The sequence below is a fragment of the Nicotiana tomentosiformis genome, chromosome 8 (assembly GCF_000390325.3).
Source record: "Nicotiana tomentosiformis chromosome 8, ASM39032v3, whole genome shotgun sequence".
In the NCBI taxonomy this organism is placed as follows: Eukaryota; Viridiplantae; Streptophyta; class Magnoliopsida; order Solanales; family Solanaceae; genus Nicotiana; species Nicotiana tomentosiformis.
In genome coordinates, this window is record NC_090819.1 from 113,433,030 (window position 1) to 113,452,142 (window position 19,113).

Below are 19,113 nucleotides of genomic sequence, written 5' to 3' on the forward strand. Positions count from 1 at the left end.
GTATAATTAGGGTTCATACCCCCAGCTCCAAGTTTAGAAGTGTTACTTACCTTGAACAAGCCAAATCCAATACCGAGCAAGCTAAGCGATGCTCCAAGAATGCCATCTCGTATGTACCGACCTCTGAACGCCTTGAAACTAGCCAAAAGCAACTCAAATACATTAAATAATGCCAAAGGAGACAAACTCAATCGATAAAGGTCGAATCTTTAATCAAACACCCAAAATGACCCAAAAAGCCAAACCCGGGCCCACATCTCAGAACCCGACGAAACTATAAAATCTGACAACCCATTTAATTACGTGTCCAACCATACTAGTTTCACTCAAATCCGACTCCGAACGACATTCAAATCTCAAAAAATTGCTTTATGAAACTATAGACAATTCCTCCGATTTCTCTTGAAAACTCAATAATCCAATACCGAAAACGAAGATTAATTCATGAAATATAATCACAAGTAAGTCAAAAATACTTACCCAAGTCGTGTGGGAAAATCCCTCTCCAAAATTCATGAAATTGATTTTGGATTTCGTTAAAAACATTGTATGTCCTCGCTAAGGGTATTGATTTTAAGGATAACATTGTTCAACTCACAGAAATCGTGCCTATAACTGATCTTGCTTTGTTAAAATTATTACTATGTTGGTGAAGATGTGCATTGTGTTAAGAGCATGATAAGAACTTCCGTCAAGTATGTAATTGATGTCCATGTTAATTTGGTACATTCAGAACCGCTGATTTAGTGTTAATATTTTACTAGAAACCATATTTAATGTGCCACTGACTTTAAATAATCTGCCGCTTAGCTCAAACAGATGTTACCTTAGTCTGTAAATCCGTTCGGACAGTGTATTTAGGATACGTGTTTGTTCTAGCTGCATTCATTACCTGTTAATTAGAAGTATGACTAATGATCTAAGAGCAGAAACCATGACTTAGATCCTTTAGAATTAGACAATCATATTATGAGAAAATTTGTTGCCAATAAGCTTACTGTAAGCCTTCAGTATGTTAAGGTGTATTCATTGCTGGAAAAATCTCTTAATAAATGATGGCATCTTTGTTACTCCAAATGATTATCCAAAAGTTTCTTCTTGCTTACTTCATATGGCTTATTTGCCTCTTTAAAGTATAGAAGTATACCCTATGATTTCTTTATAAAAAAAATATATAGAAATCGTAGATGTTTAGCTTTAAGTATAGAATTATTGCTTAAGAATCTATTTTATATCAATAAGTGCTGGGCTTCCTACATTCTGGTTAGATATTTAGAAATATCTGCTTATGTTCATAAATTATGTGACTTCCTGCTTTGTTTATTTTTTTGTGTTCAGAAAATGTAAGATTTACATTTCCATTCTCTCTAACTTCCTATTTTCTTTTCCCCTTTATTTGCATGTACACTTTGGAGCAATTTTGAGTCTCAATATGAGACTCGTTGCCGCCATGAAGTCACCACCGCTGCATTTCCGCTGCCATGTTTTCTCTTTCGTAGACCTTATTATTCGTGTTGGATAGAGACAAGAAAATGCCAAAGTTAATTTTGGCCTCCAGTTTGAAAATGTGTATTAAACGTTTGTTTGTGTCATTTCGTTTTAAAAAAAAAAAAAATGATGACTGATAGCGAAAACCAAACTGTTCCGACGGTGACTGCCAACGCATCGACAAGTCGAACACCGGCGTTGGCACCGGCAGAAAAATCCGAAAATTTTTCCGGGATTGATTTCAAGCGCTGGCAGCAGAAGATGTTCTTCTACTTAACTACGTTATGTCTACAGAAGTTCATCAAGGAAGATGTTCCTGATCTGCCAGATAAAACTCCAGAGAATGAACGCTTTCTCGTGATTGAAGCGTGGAAGCATTCTGATTTTTTATGCAAGAATTATATTCTTAGCGGACTGGATGATAATCTGTATAATGTATACAGTAGCGTGGAGACGTCAAAAGAATTGTGGAATGCGCTTGAAAAGAAATATAAAACTGAAGATGCCGGGATGAAGAAATTCGTTGCCGCAAAATTTTTGGACTACAAAATGGTAGATAGCAAGTCTGTTATTACCCAAGTCCAGGAATTGCAAGTGATTATTCATGATCTACTTGCTGAAGGTCTTGTCATCAACGAAGCATTCCAAGTAGCAGCAATGATTGAGAAGTTGCCTCCGTTGTGGAAGGACTTCAAAAATTATTTGAAACACAAACGAAAGGAAATGTCCCTTGAAGATCTCATTGTTCGGTTGAGAATCGAAGAGGACAATAAAGCTGCTGAAAGGAGAGGCCGTGGAAATTCAACAATAATGGGAGCAAATATTGTTGAAGATAACAAAAAGAGGAAGAAGGCTTCTGGTCCGAAATACAACCCAAGCAAGAAGCGGTTCAGTGGAAACTGCTATAACTGTAGAAAAATCGGACACAAATCTACGGAGTGTCGTGCTCCGAAGAAAGACAAGAAAAGGGATCAAGCAAACATGGTAGTAAAGCATGATGATGTTGATAACTTGTGTGCCATGCTTTCTGAATGTAACTTGGTGGGAAATCCTAAGCTGTGGTGGTTTGATTCAGGAGCCACTCGCCATGTTTGTGCAGTTAGAGAAGCTTTTGCTACTTATGCTCCTGCTGGACCTGGAGAGACAGTTTATATGGGAAATGCTTCAACAGCAAAAGTTGAAGGATATGGGAATATATTTCTGAAAATGACTTCTGGCTAGGTCATGACTTTGAACAATGTCCTTCATGTTCCCGAAATGAGAAAGAATTTAGTCTCTACTGGACTTCTTGTTAAGCACGGTATTAAGTGCATTTTTGTGTCCAACAAGGTTGTCATTAGTAAGAATGAAATATTTGTAGGAAAAGGTTACCTCACCGAGAGCCTTTTCAATCTGAATGTAATGGTTGTGGAAAACAATAATAATATTTCAGCTTCTTCTTACTTACTTGAGTCAAATGATTTATGGCATGTACGTTTGGGTCATGTCAATTATAAAACCTTGCGGAAAATGATTAACTTGGAAGTACTGCCTAAGTTTGAATGCGAAAAATCAAAATGTCAAACATGTATGGAATCTAAGTATGTTAAACATCCTTATAAGTCAGTTGAAAGGAATTCAAATCCTTTAGACTTAATTCACACAGATATTTGTGACATGAAGTCAATACCATCTCGCGGTGGAAAGAAGTATTTCATAACTTTTATTGACGATGGTACTCGATATTGCTATGTTTACTTACTGAATAGTAAAGATGAAGTAATAGACGCATTCAGGCAATACAAAAATGAAGTTGAAACGCAACTTAACAAGAAAGTAAAAATGATAAGAAGTGATAGGGGTGGTGAATATAAATCTCCTTTTGAAGAAATATGTTTAGAATATGGAATTATTCATCAAACAACAGCCCTTACACGCCCCAATCTAATGGGATTGCGGAAAGAAAGAATCGCACATTAAAGGAGATGATGAATGCGTTGTTGATAAGTTCTGGTTTGCCACAGAACTTGTGGGGGGAAGCCATACTTACGGCTAATCGAATATTAAATCGAGTGCCCCATAGCAAAACACAATCCATTCCATATGAAAAATGGAAAGGAAGGAAGCCCAACTTGAATTATTTTAAAGTGTGGGGGTGTTTGGCAAAAGTGCAAGTTCCTAAACCCAAAAGGGTAAAGATAGGACCGAAAACCGTTGATTGTGTTTTCATAGGATATGCGACAAATAGTAAAGCATATCGATTTCTGGTTCATAAATCAGAAAATCCCGACATTCATAATAATACGGTTATAGAATCAGATAATGCTGAGTTTTTTGAAAATATATATCCGTATAAAAAGGAATGTGAGTCGTTTGGTGAAGGATCTAAACGACCTCGGGAAGAAACAAAAGAAAGTACATGTAATCAGGAGGATCCAAGACATAGTAAACGTCAAAGAACTTCTACTTCATTTGGACCAGATTTTGTGACTTTCTTATTGGAGGATGAGCCTCAAATATTTAAAGAAGCTATGACTTCTTCGGAATCATTGTTTTGGAAAGAGGCAGTCAATAGTGAAATAGAATCCATATTGAACAACCATACATGGGAATTGGTTGATCTTCCTCCTGGAAATAAACCTTTGGGTTCTAAATGGATTTTTAAGAGAAAAATCAAAGATGATGGCACTATTGATAAATTCAAGGCAAGACTCGTAGTCAAAGGGTATAGACAACGAGAAGGTCTAGACTACTTTGATACATACTCTCCAGTTACAAGAATTACGTCCATACGGATGTTAGTAGCATTAGCTGCAGTGTATGGTCTTGAAATTCATCAAATGGATGTTAAGACGGCCTTCTTAAATGGAGAGTTGGAGGAAGAAATTTACATGGAACAACCTGAAGGGTTTGTGGTTCCAGGTAAAGAAAAGAAGGTATGTAGACTTGTTAAGTCTCTTTACGGACTAAAACAAGCACCCAAACAATGGCATGCGAAATTTGACCAAACAATGTTGTCAAATGGTTTTAAGATAAATGAATGTGATAAATGTGTGTACATTAAAAATGTTCCAAATCACATAGTCATTGTTTGCCTATATGTGGATGATATGCTGATAATGAGTAATGACATTGCCAACATAAATGCTACTAAGCGTATACTCAATAGCAAGTTTGATATGAAAGACTTGGGAGTTGCTGATTTAATTCTGGGAATTAAGATCCATAAGACTCCTCAAGGTCTGGCATTGTCACAATCTCATTATATTAAGACAGTACTTGAAAAATTCAAGCACTTGGGCTTTAAAGTTGCAAAGACTCCAATTGACGTGAATCTTGCATTAGCAAAGAATAAAGGCCAAAGCATATCACAATTGGATTATGCTCGTGTGTTGGGATGCTTAATGTATATCATGAATTGTACACGACCAGATATAGCTTGTGCTATAAGTAAACTGAGTCGATATACGAGCAATCCAGGCCAATCTCATTGGATGGCAATGAAACGAGTTTTGGGATATTTAGAACATACCCAGAACTTTGAATTGCACTACAGTAATTTTCCTGCGGTGATTGAGGGATACTGTGATGCAAATTGGATCACCGGTTCAACTGATTCTAAGTCCACGAGTGGATATGTATTCACTATTGGTGGAGGAGCGGTATCTTGGAAGTCGTCCAAACAAACATGTATTGCCCGCTCTACAATGGAGGCTGAATTCATAGCCTTAGATAAAGCCGGTGAAGAAGCTGAATGGCTCCGGAATTTCTTGGAAGACATTCCATTTTGGCCCAAACCGTTGGCACCAATATGCATACATTGTGATAGTCAAGCGGCAATTGGAAGGGCTGGGAGCGTTATGTATAACGGTAAATCTCGTCATATACGACAAAGACATAAAACCGTTAGGCAATTACTCTCTAGAGGAATTATCACGATTGACTATGTAAAGTCAAGTGATAATGTGTCGGATCCACTTACAAAAGGCCTAACTAGAGAGGTAGTTGAGAAATCATCAAGGGAATGGGGCTATGGCTGAGAACAAGTCATTGTGGCGGTAACTCTACCTAGAAGACTGGAGATCCCAAGATCTAGGTTCAAGGAGATCAAACAAAGTCATTAATGACGGTTCAACATTGTCAAATAAATTTTTAGTCCGTTCTCGTGATGAGACAATGTTCAATACCAAGGATAAAGCATTAAGGATTTTTAATGATTTCTAAATTTGATACGGGGTATATCAAATAGTGTATCTACAGGATGACACGGTTAGGAATCACCTATGTAAGTGTGAAGTGTTAGCCGCTTCAAGGAGAACTTTGTAAGGCCAGTTCTTTACGCACTTATGAAACCAGGCGGTGTTCATGGCTAAAACGAACACAACAATGAGAACCAAAGACGGTTAAGGGTTGATTGTGTGACTTATGGTTGTCTAGGTATACACCAAAGATTGACGGTTCAAAGATATCAAATCTACCGATTGACCGAGTATATCCGACATAAGTTTACTACGGAAAGTTTAAATGGAAACCTACTTATCCAGATGCGATTAATCCTTGCTTGTAAATCACACAGTTTTTCCATGCATACTTCCGTGATATAGCCATTCCCCATTCATGTGGGGGATTATTGAGGTTTTTATTTTTAAGATGAAATAGTCTTAAAATGAGGGTGAATGGGAAATGGAGGGAAAATGAAATTTTTGAGTAAAATTTTAAGTTTTCCCCTCTTGACAATGAGACATTATCCCATATTGGAAGAGGAAGAGATTTTTGGTGGGTATATATATAATTGCTCTTTTTGTAGCTCTTAAAGAGTTAAGAAGAAAGCAAGCCTCGCGTCGTCGTCGTCGTCGCTCGCTCGGCTACGGCTACGGCTTCGGCTTCGGCTACGGCTTCGACTTCGGCTTCGGCTTCGGCTTTGGATTTGGATTTGGATTTGGTCAAATGATCGATTGATTGATTAATTTTTTGGACCAAACTTATTTGTTAATAGTAAATATTAAAGTAAGATTATCCGCATTTGTAACGGATATTTTTCAATCCGTGTATTGACCACAAGGCAGCCGCCTAATACTCTTCCCACCATGAATGTACTTGCTCCACCATGGAGGGTGGACGATAGTTCTTCTTCAACACTGGCTGCTATATATATGTGCAGCAGCTGTTGAAGAAAGACACACAATACACAAAACCAACAAACTGAAAATCGCTCAACAGATTTAGCTATACATTGCACTCCTTCCTCTCAGCATTTCCATACGATTTTCTGAGTTTCTACTCCCTTGTTCTGCATTGTTTTAACTTCAAACAAAGCAACTATAAGTGTGATTTGCTACCGAACTTTGTGTTCGCTTAAACACTGGGGTTTGAAGTACCGCTACACCAGTGTGTGATTCGTTCTATCCTGGGAGAAAATAATCCATTACCTTGGGTACTAGGAGGGGATTAAATTCCTTAAGGAAACACTGTGAATTCAGTAGGCTCGAATTATTTATTGCTTCATTACGATAACTTATATTTTGCAGAATTATTATTTACATATACAGCAATATTGGCGGGACTAACAATCTTAAGAAATTTATTATTTATTTCTATATTTGTGTTATTCTTATTATTCTGCAAACTAAAACCTTTGTGGTTTTGTGTGCTCCCGTTTTGGAAAGTAAAGCCTTCGTGGCATTTTGTTAGAGATTAAAATCTACGTGATTTTTACTCCAGTTTGAAAACGTGTATTAAACGTTTGTTTGTGTCATTTCATTTTTTTTTTTAAAATGATGACTGATAGAGAAAACCAAGTTGTTCCGACGGTGACAGCCAACGCATCGACAAGTCGAACACCGACGTTGGCACCGGCAGAAAAACCCGAAAACTTTTCCGGGATTGATTTCAAGCGCTGGCAGCAGAAGATGTTCTTCTACTTAACTACGTTATGTCTACAGAAGTTCATCAAGGAAGATGTTCCTGATCTGCCAGATAAAACTCCAGAGAATGAACGCTTTCTCGTGATTGAAGCGTGGAAGCATTCTGATTTTTATGCAAGAATTATATTCTTAGCAGACTGGATGATAATCTGTATAATGTATACAGTACCGTGGAGACGTCAAAAGAATTGTGGAATGCGCTTGAAAAGAAATATAAAACTGAAGATGTCGGGATGAAGAAATTCGTTGCCGCAAAATTTTTGGACTACAAAATGGTAGATAGCAAGTCTGTTATTACCCAAGTCCAGGAATTGCAAGTGATTATTCATGATCTACTTGCTGAAGGTCTTGTCATCAACGAAGCATTCCAAGTAGCAGCAATGATTGAGAAGTTGCCTCCGTTGTGGAAGGACTTCAAAAATTATTTGAAACACAAACGAAAGGAAATGTCCCTTGAAGATCTCATTGTTCGGTTGAGAATCGAAGAGGACAATAAAGCTGTTGAAAGGAGAGGCCGTGGAAATTCAACAATAACGGGAGCAAATATTGTTGAAGATAACAAAAAGAGAAAGAAGGCTTCTGGTCCAAAATACAACCCAAGCAAGAAGCGGTTCAGTGGAAACTGCTACAACTGTAGAAAAATCGGACACAAATCTACGGAGTGTCGTGCTCCGAAAAAAGACAAGAAAAGGGGTCAAGCAAACATGGTGGTAAAGCATGATGATGTTGATAACTTATGTGCCATGCTTTCTGAATGTAACTTGGTGGGAAATCCTAAGCTGTGGTGGTTTGATTCAGGAGCCACTCGCCATGTTTGTGCAGTTAGAGAAGCTTTTGCTACTTATGCTCCTGCTGGACCCGGAGAGACAGTTTATATGGGAAATGCTTCAACAGCAAAAGTTGCAGGATATGGGAAGATATTTCTGAAAATGACTTCTGGCTAGGTCATGACTTTGAACAATGTCCTTCATGTTTCCGAAATAAGAAAGAATTTAGTCTCTACTGGACTTCTTGTTAAGCACGGTTTTAAGTGCGTTTTTGTGTCCAACAAGGTTGTCATTAGTAAGAATGAAATATTTGTAGGAAAAGGTTACCTCACCGAGGGCCTTTTCAATCTGAATGTAATGGTTGTGGAAAACAATAATAATATTTCAGCTTCTTCTTACTTACTTGAGTCAAATGATTTATGGCATGTACGTTTGGGTCATGTCAATTATAAAACCTTGCGGAAAATGATTAACTTGGAAGTACTGCCTAAGTTTGAATGCGAAAAATCAAAATGCCAAACATGTGTGGAATCTAAGTATGTTAAACATCCTTAAAAGTCAGTTGAAAGGAATTCAAATCCTTTAGACTTAAGTCACACAGATATTTGTGACATGAAGTCAATACCATCTCGCGGTAGAAAGAAGTATTTCATAACTTTTATTGACGATGGTACTCGATATTGCTATGTTTACTTACTGAATAGTAAAGATGAAGCAATAGACGCATTCAGGCAATACAAAAATGAAGTTGAAACGCAACTTAACAAGAAAGTAAAAATGATAAGAAGTGATAGGGGTGGTGAATATGAATCTCCTTTTGAAGAAATATGTTTAGAATATGGAATTATTCATCAAACAACAGCCCCTTACACGCCCCAATCTAATGGGATTGCGGAAAGAAAGAATCGCACATTAAAGGAGATGATGAATGCGTTGTTGATAAGTTCTGGTTTGCCACAGAACTTGTGGGGGGAAGCCATTCTTACGGCTAATCGAATATTAAATCGAGTGCCCCATAGCAAAACACAATCCATTCCATATGAAAAATGGAAAGGAAGGAAGCCCAACTTGAATTATTTTAAAGTGTGGGGGTGTTTGGCAAAAGTGCAAGTTCCTAAACCCAAAAGGGTAAAGATAGGACCGAAAACCGTTGATTGTGTTTTCATAGGATATGCGACAAATAGAAAAAGCATATCGATTTCTGGTTCATAAATCAGAAAATCCCGACATTCATAATAATACGGTTATAGAATCAGATAATTCTGAGGTTTTTGAAAATATATATCCGTATAAAAAGGAATGTGAGTCATTTGGTGAAGGTCCTAAACGACCTCGGGAAGAAACAAAAGAAAGTACATGTAATCAGGAGGATCCAAGACGTAGTAAATGTCAAAGAACTTCTACTTCATTTAGACCAAATTTTGTGACTTTCTTATTGGAGGATGAGCCTCAAACATTTAAAGAAGCTATGACTTCTTTGGAATCATTGTTTTGGAAAGAGGCAGTCAATAGTGAAATAGAATCCATATTGAACAACTATACATGGGAATTGGTTGATCTTCCTCCTGAAAATAAACCTTTGGGTTCTAAATGGATTTTTAAGAGAAAAATCAAAGATGATGGCACTATTGATAAATTCAAGGCAAGACTCGTAGTCAAAGGGTATAGACAACGAGAAGGTCTAGACTACTTTGATACATACTCTCCAGTTACAAGAATTACGTCCATACGGATGTTAGTAGCATTAACTGCAGTGTATGGTCTTGAAATTCATCAAATGGATGTTAAGACGGCATTCTTAAATGGAGAGTTGGAGGAAGAAATTTACATGGAACAACCTGAAGGGTTTGTGGTTCCAGGTAAAGAAAAGAAGGTATGTAGACTTGTTAAGTCTCTTTACGGACTAAAACAAGCACCCAAACAATGGCATGCGAAATTTGACCAAACAATGTTGTCAAATGGTTTTAAGATAAATGAATGTGATAAATGTGTGTACATTAAAAATATTTCAAATCACATAGTCATTGTTTGCTTATATGTGGATGATATGCTGATATTAAGTAATGACAATGCCAACATAAATCCTACTAAGCGTATGCTCAATAGCAAGTTTGATATGAAAGACTTGGGAGTTGCTGATTTAATTGTGGGAATTAAGATCCATAAGACTCCTCAAGGTCTGGCATTGTCACAATCTCATTATATTAAGACAGCACTTGAAAAATTCAAGCACTTGGGCTTTAAAGTTGCAAAGACTCAAATTGACGTGAATCTTGCATTAGCAAAGAATAAAGGCCAAAGCATATCACAATTGGATTATGCTCGTGTGTTGGGATGCTTAATGTATATCATGAATTGTACACGACCAGATATAGCTTGTGCTATAAGTAAACTGAGTTGATATACGACCAATCCAGGCCAATCTCATTGGATGGCAATGAAACGAGTTTTGGGATATTTAGAACATATCCAGAACTTTGAATTGCACTACAGTAATTTTCCTGCGGTGATTGAGGGATACTGTGATGCAAATTGGATCACCGGTTCAACTGATTCTAAGTCCGCAAGTGGATATGTATTCACTATTTGTGGAGGAGCGGTATCTTGGAAGTCGTCCAAACAAACATGTATTGCCCGCTCTACAATTGAGGCTGAATTCATAGCCTTAGATAAAGCTGGTGAAGAAGCTGAATGGCTCCGGAATTTCTTGGAAGACATTCCATTTTGGCCCAAACCGTTGGCACCAATATGCATACATTGTGATAGTCAAGCGGCAATTGGAAGGGCTGGGAGCGTTATGTATAACGGTAAATCTCGTCATATACGACGAAGACATAAAACCGTTAGGCAATTACTCTCTAGAGGAATTATCACGATTGACTATGTAAAGTCAAGTGATAATGTGTCGGATCCACTTACAAAAGGCCTAACTAGAGAGGTAGTTGAGAAATCATCAAGGGGAATGGGGCTATGGCTGAGAACAAGTCATTGTGGCGGTAACTCTACCTAGAAGACTGGAGATCCCAAGATCTAGGTTCAAGGAGATCAAACAAAGTCATTAATGACGGTTCAACATTGTCAAATAAATTTTTAGTCCGTTCTCGTGATGAGACAATGTTCAGTACCAAGGATAAAGCATTAAGGCTTTCTAATAATTTCTAAATTTGATACGGGGTATATCAAATAGTGTATCTACAGGATGACACGGTTAGGAATCACCTATGTAAGTGTGAAGTGTTAGCCGCTTCAAGGAGAACTTTGTAAGGCCAGTTCTCTACGCACTTATGAAACCAGGCAGTGTTCATGGCTAAAACGAACACAACAATGAGAACCAAAGACGATTAAGGGTTGATTGTGTGACTTATGGTTGTCTAGGTATACACCAAAGATTGACGGTTCAAAGATATCAAATCTACCGATTGACCGAGTATATCCGACATAAGTTTACTACGGAAAGTTCAAAGGGAAACCTACTTATCCAGATGCGATTAATCCTTGCTTGTAAATCACACAGTTTTTCCATGCATACTTCCGTGATATAGCCATTCCCCATTCATGTGGGGGATTATTGAGGTTTTTGTTTTTAAGATGAAATAGTCTTAAAATGAGAGTGAATGGGAAATGGAGGAAAAATGAAATTTTTGAGTAAAATTTTAAGTTTTTCCCTCTTGACAATGAAACATTGTCCCATATTGGAAGAGGAAGAGATTTTTGATGGGTATATATATAATTGCTCTTCTTGTAGCTCTTAAAAAGTTAAGAAGAAAGCAAGCCTCGCGCCGTCGTCGTCGTCGCTCGCTCGGCTACGGCTACGGCTACGGCTTCGGCTTCGGCTTCGGCTTCGGCTTCGGCTTCGGCTTTGGATTTGGATTTGGTCAAATGATCGATTGATTGATTAATTTTTTGGACTAAATTTATTTGTTAATAGTAAATATTAACGTAAGATTATCCGCATTTATAATGGATATTTTTCAATCCGTGTATTGACCACAAGGCAGCCGCCTAATGCTCTTCCCACCATGAATGTGCTTGCTCCACAAACAAGCTAACGCTTGCTCCACCATGGAGGGTGGACGATGGTTCTTCTTCAACAGTGGCTGCTATATATATGTGCAGCAGTTGTTGAAGAAAGACACACAATATACAAAACCAACAAACTGAAAATCGCTCAACAGATTTAGCTATACATTGCACTCCTTCCTCTCAGCATTTTCATACGATTTTCTGAGTTTCTACTCCCTTGTTCTGCATTATTTTAACTTCAAATAAAGCAACTATAAGTGTGATTTGCTACCGAACTTTGTGTTCGCTTAAACACTGGGGTTTGAAGTACCGTTACACCAGTGTGTGATTCGTTCTATCCTGGGAGAAAATAATCCATTACCTTGGGTACTAGGAGGGGATTAAATTCCTTAAGGAAACACTGTGAATTCAGTAGGCTCGAATTATTTATTGCTTCATTACGATAACTTATATTTTGCAGAATTATTATTTACATATACGCAAATGGTTCTCTTCAAATAATTCATCGGCTGTCTTCCCATCTCTATTTCGGACGTACCTTATATGCGGGTGGCAGTCCATCCTTGTGTGCTGAGGATGATATGCATGCAACTCATTTTATTCATCATATGGAGTACATATTTATATATGCCATTTTAACTTAAGACGGGGAAAAAACAAAGAGGTGCTTCTTTAAACAAAATTATAGAGTGCTGAGCTCTGGTTTTGATGATTAACAAACAGTGTAGCAGTATTTGGTTGGTTGGTTACTAGCATGCTGAAGCTTCATGTCAATGATGGTCAATTGACCACCCTTCGTCTAGACTTAACACCATTTGTCATAAAATTTTTCCACTTCTTTCAAGTTTGAACACACTGGAGAAAATTCTTGGCTTGACGTTCTTTTAACAAGCCTGATGCATTTATATGACACTTTCGCGCGTAAATATTTCACTTAAGCTACAAATGACCTAGTAGCCGCCTAATTTCAAACTGTATTGCTAATAGGAAGTAGAACTGCGTCAGGAGTTGTTCGAAAAATTCAAACCCGCTAAGCCTTGCTATTAATATTGGTCTGCATATATATTGTAGTCCTATTAGTTTACTCTCTTGCTGTATTATACACACTTACGTCGAGAGAATTAAGTGAGCAAGAGCAAGAAGCAATCCTGAGTATAAAATCCAGCTGAAAAACCAGGTCCTATGTTTGAAGTTCTATTTCAGTTCTACAGTCTGTCTAGTACTCTCTCCGTCCCAATTTATGTGGCGGAGTTCGGATTCGAGAGGTCAAATGAGTTTTTGTTTGACCGTGATTTTTTCATATGTTTTTTATATATTTTGAGTTGTTAACTATTACTCCACTTATAGTACTTTTTACGTAGTTTCCAAATATGAAAATTTTGTTTCAAAAAATTTAAAGATTCTATATCCGAATTGAGTAGTTATTTTGAGTTGTAACCTAATTGACTTATTCAAGAAGCCTTTTGTTAGGTCAATCTTCAGACTCTCTTTTGTAGGCTAGCGTTAGCTTGGAGATAATTACTCAAAGGTCGAAAACTGTACCTTTAACCAATATACGTCCCAACACATCTCACGTGCTATATCCGTATTAGACTCTTCCACTGGCACAACTGAAGAGTGAGTAGATGGAATTCCCAAACTTGATGCTAAATGAAGTATGGTATTCCCATATTTATCAACTTCTGCTAACATTCTATCCTTGTCATGACCAAGTTTTTTCTTCAAATATTCATATAGACGTAAATGTCTTTGTTCCACTGCTATATGCAAAATGTTCCTTCCATTTTCGTCTAGTGAATCAGAAACTTGAGGTCGTGCTTTTAAGATTGCAGTTACCAATTCGGTAATGCTCAGTCTCGTGGCTTGTATTAGGGGATTGATCATAGGATTTGTTGGAGAATCAAAATGAGATGAGCTTGTATAACAACTCCAATCTTCTTTCGATATTAATCTTTCTGCTAGTAACAAAGCTAGTCCATGTTTTTGTTTCTCACTATCAATTCTTCTCAACCATCGAAGATCTGTACGTTACCAATAGGAAGTATAAAGCAACGAATAACAGGCACAAAGATGGTCTCCATTAGCATTTAAGATAGAACTAAATAAATAAAAGTATATATGTTTTCCCAAACAATATAATTTAAGTTTTTAGATGAGATGGTCATACACTTAAATATGATATCAGAAAAAACAAAAGTCCTGCTTTCGAGTACTCTCATTGCCACGGCCTTTATCAAAACGAATTAATTTTCACATGTTTGGCTCATAAGAAAGAATCAAGCATGCACTTTAGAGCCTTTGAAGATGAGGTTGTTAAAATTGTTGGAAAAATAAATATATCCCGCTCAGGAATAATATCCACGGCAAATAATAATAATACAAGAGAGTAACAATAACATCAAATATTTTAACGGGATAAAATACAATACCCGAGCGGAGCAATATTACCACTATAATATTATAACTTAGTAGTGTCAAGTGACTACTACAATTTCGAAAGAAATAACACTCTTTATTTTAAAACACCTCACTACAATAATATTGCCACTCGCTATTTATCTCACAGATAACAATCTGTGGATTACTCTCACTGTTTTGCTTTCCATTTAGCTTCTCTTTGTTTTTGATGTATTAAACATAGAGGGAAGCATCTCTATTTATAAGCAAAATTGCCAACCTATCAGCCAATCAAATTTGCTCATTCAACAATTTGTAAATTGTTGAATCAGCCGCCCAACTTGGCTTCAGCCGCCCACCTGCTTCTTCAACTTTTCAATCATTTTCTTTGTTTCATTTATGGGTCCCACAAATCTTTCCCTTAATTTTGATTTTTCTTTTTCATTCCAAAACTTGATCTCAATCTCTGAAAATCTTCAAACTTAAGAGGCTTTGTAAAGATATCTGCAGCCTCATCATGAAACTTCACATATTTGAGTTTGACTTCCTTCTTGGCAATGCACTCTCTCATGAAGTGATATCTTGTATCTATATGCTTGCTTCAATCATGATACACCGGATTTTTGGCGAGTGCCTATGCAGATTTGTTATCAATACAAATCTCTGTAGATTCAATTTGTGGCAAATTGAGCTCCTTCAATAATCTTCTTAGCCAAATAGCATGACAGGTACATGATGTTGCTGCTACATATTCAGCTTCACAAGTAGAGAGAGTAACTATGGACTGTTTCTTTGAACTCCAAGAAATAACAGAATCACCCAAGAAAAATACAAAATCAGATGTACTTTTTCTATCATCAATATCTCTCGCATAATCACTATCACAAAATCCTATAAGGTTGAAATCATTAGAAGAAGAATAAAATAACCCAAAGTCGATCGTACCTTTTAGGTAACGAAGAATTCTTCTAGTGACTTTCAAATGGGAGGAGGTAGGAGCTTCCATGAATCGACTTACTACTCCAACTGCAAAGAGTAAATCTGGTGTGGTACACGTCAAGTACCTCAAACTTCCCACAAGACTTTTAAAAAATATGGGATCCACATCATCTCCTTCATCAAACTTGGACGATTTTGTCCCACTCTCCATCGGTGTGTACACGGGGTTGCAATCGAGTATGTTGAACTTTTTCAAGATCTCCTTCGTATAGCTTTCTTGAGAGATGAAAATTCCATCCTCCATCTGCTTCACTTCTAGGCCCAAGTAGTATGATATGAACCCTACATCTGTCATCTCAAACTCACAAGACATATCTTTCTTAAAAGTTTCAGACAAACTTGGGTTATTACCCGTGAAAATAAGATCATCAACATAAAGACAAACAAGTAAGATATCTCCATAGTATGAATTTTAAGGTGAAGAGTATATTCATGGAGACAACGAGTAAACCCATTGTCTTGAAAATACTTGTCGATGCAACTATCCCATGCTCGTGGGGCTTGCTTTAATCCATATAAATATTTCTTCAACCGCAACACTTTATCTTCATAGTTTTTTACCACAAAGTCCAATGGTTGTTCAACATAGACTTCTTCTTCAAGATAGCCATTCAAAAAAGCTGACTTGACATCTAGTTGATAGATCTTCTACTTCATTTGCGCCGCCAAAGAGATAAGCAAACGAATTGTCTCCATGCGGGAAAAAAGTACATAGACTTCTTCATAGTCAATGCCTTTACTTTGCTTATAGCCTTTAGCCACAAGTCGTGCTTTGTATCTCTCCACATCTCTATCAGTATTCTTCTTTGCCTTGTATACCCATTTAACTCCAATTGCTCGATGACCCTTGGGAAGTGTTGTTAACTTCCGAGTGTTGTTCTTCTCTATTGACTTGATCTCCTCCTACATGGCTTGTCTCCACTTTTTGTCTTTAACGGCTTCATCAAAGTTCATTGGTTGACTATCAGCAAAGAGACAATATAAAAAATCAAAATTAGTAACTTCTTATGTGTCCTCATAGAGCTCTTGAATACTCCTTGTCCTTTGCGGTTGTTCATTTGAACTTTCTTGAGAAGAGGGAGATGCAACATTTGTTGGAGAATGAGGTGGAGTTGTATCCTGCACAGGTTCCATGATCTCTGATTCTTCTTCATCACGAAAGTATGGAAGAAAATCATATGAAGTTTCTTCCTGAGCTTCCCAGTTCCATGCTAATTCTTCATCAAATTCAACATCGCGACTTACCACCATCTTGTCGCTACTTGGGTTGTATAGCCTGCAGCATTTTGAACTCGTATCATAGCCAACAAACACATTCTTGACCCTTCAATTGTCAAGCTTCGCTCTCCCTTGATGTGACACATGAACATAGGCTATGCTCCCAAAGATTCTTAAGTGCTTGACACTTGGCTTTCTTCCACTCCATGCTTCTTGAGGGGTTTGATCTCTAACATTCTTTGTTGGAGACCTGTTGTTCAAATAAACTGCACAAGATACAGCTTCTGTCCAAAATTCCTTGGGCATATTTTTAGCTTTTAACATACATCTAGACATATTAAGAATCGTTCGATTCTTTCTCTCTGCAACTCCATTTTATTGGGGTGAATAAGGTACCATTAGAGGGCGACGAATTCCATGAGATTTACAAAAGTCATTAAATTCTTTTGAAGTAAATTCGTCTCCTCTATCGGACCTTAAAGCTTTTATTTCATAGCCACTTTCTTTTTCTACAAGTATTTTAAAATTTTTAAAAGCATCAAAAGCTTCAGATTTTTGGTTCAAGAAATAAACCCAAGTCTTTCTACTAAAGTCATCAATGAAGAGTAGAAAGTATTTACTTTTACCAAAAGAAGGTGGATTGATTGGTCCACGCATATTAATGTGAACAAGCTAAAGCGGTTTGGTTGATCTTGACATGGCCTCCTTTGGAAAACTCCTCCTTGCATGTTTTCCAAGAAGACAAGCTTCACACAATTGATTGGGATGGCTTATTGATGGTATCCCATGCACCACGTTCTTTTCTCCCATTGATTTGAGCTCTTCAAAGTTCAAGTGCTCAAATCGCATGTGCCAACACCATGATTCATCTTGCACATTAGCCTTCAAACACTTTGCATCAATTGTCTTAAGATTCAAAGAGAATAATCTATTCTTAGCCATATGCACTTTAGCAATTAGAATTCCACTTGAATCTCTAAGCCAAAGATGCATATTTTTTATGGGGATGTCATATTCCTTTTCAAGAAGTTGGCCCAAACTCAAAATATTACTTTTTAATTTTGGGACATAATAAACATCTTGAATTAACTTGTGACTACCATTTTTACAGGAGATCAGAATCGTACATATTCCTTCAATTTGAATCTTTGTGGTATCTCCAAAGGACACATTACCTTTCACTGTTTTATTGATCTCCACAAACTTCTCTTTGCATCCACACATATGATTGCTTGCTCCATTGTCCAAATACCACGAGCTGCAATCATCCTTGTCTTCTTCCTTGAGTGCCATCAACAGTGTTGACTCAACTTCTTCTTTTTTGTCGTCAACAAGGTTAGATTTTTCTTCAATATTGCTACGACATTCCCAAGAGTAATGGCCAAATTTATGACAATTATAACACTCAATTTTTGATTTCTCATACCTTTATCCATTATTTTCTTGGTAGTAGCCACGTCCTCTTCCTCCTCTATGTCCACGACCACGGCCTTTGAATATCTGGTGGATTTTAACTCCATTGTTGAAGTTGTTACCGTTGCTTCTTCCTCTTCCATAGCTGCCACGGCCTCGTCCCCGTCCATTCCCTCTATAACTCTTTTTACCTCCATAATCCTTGAAGGATGCCTGAGTTTTAAGAAGTTGCTCTAATGGCACTTTTTGTCTCCTTTTGATCTTTTCTTCATGGGCCTGTAAAGAGCCATCCAATTGCTCTACCAGCATAGAGTCTAAATCTTTAGACTCCTCAATAGCACACACCACAAAATCAAATTTAGGTATTAAAGTGCGAAGGATCTTTTCTACCACACGGACATCTTCTATGTCCTCCCCATATCTTCTTAATTGATTTACAATAGCCTTCACTTTTGAACAATAATCCGAAATGCATTCGGATTCTTTCATTTTTAAAACTTCAAAATCAGCCCTTAGAGTTCGAAGTTTTACCTTCCTCACCTTGTCAATCTTGAAGAGAATTTTTTAAAATCCCCCAAGCTTCCTTTGAGGTGGTAGCATCTGCCACCTTCTTAAACATGTCATCATCCAAATATTGGTGGATGAGCGTGAGGGCTTGTTGATCCTTCTTCCTTGTCTTTGCCAAGACATCTTTTTTATTTTGAGGCAGAGCTTCCTCATTATCGGATTTTGCATATCCTCTATCTACGATTTCTCACACATCCTGAGAGCCAAGAATGGCTTTCATACGTAGACACCATTTCTCATAATTATCTTTTGTGAAACGGGGATACTAAAAAGACAACATACCATTATTATCACGGCTCTGATACCACATTATTAGGAAAATAAATATATCCCGCTCA

General features: G+C 37.3%; 1 protein-coding gene across 1 annotated transcript; it reads right to left on the reverse strand.

The window, feature by feature from the left end:
* Window positions 1–17,467: 17,467 nt before the first annotated feature.
* On the reverse strand, window positions 17,468–18,405 carry LOC138898010 (uncharacterized). The gene is made up of 3 exons (XM_070184041.1): window positions 18,222–18,405; window positions 17,971–18,111; window positions 17,468–17,742 (listed from the first exon to the last, which is right to left on the reverse strand). Exons 1-3 carry the CDS (start codon window positions 18,403–18,405, stop codon window positions 17,468–17,470), a joined length of 600 nt encoding a protein of 199 aa, XP_070040142.1.
* Between the last annotated feature and the right edge of the window lie 708 nt (window positions 18,406–19,113).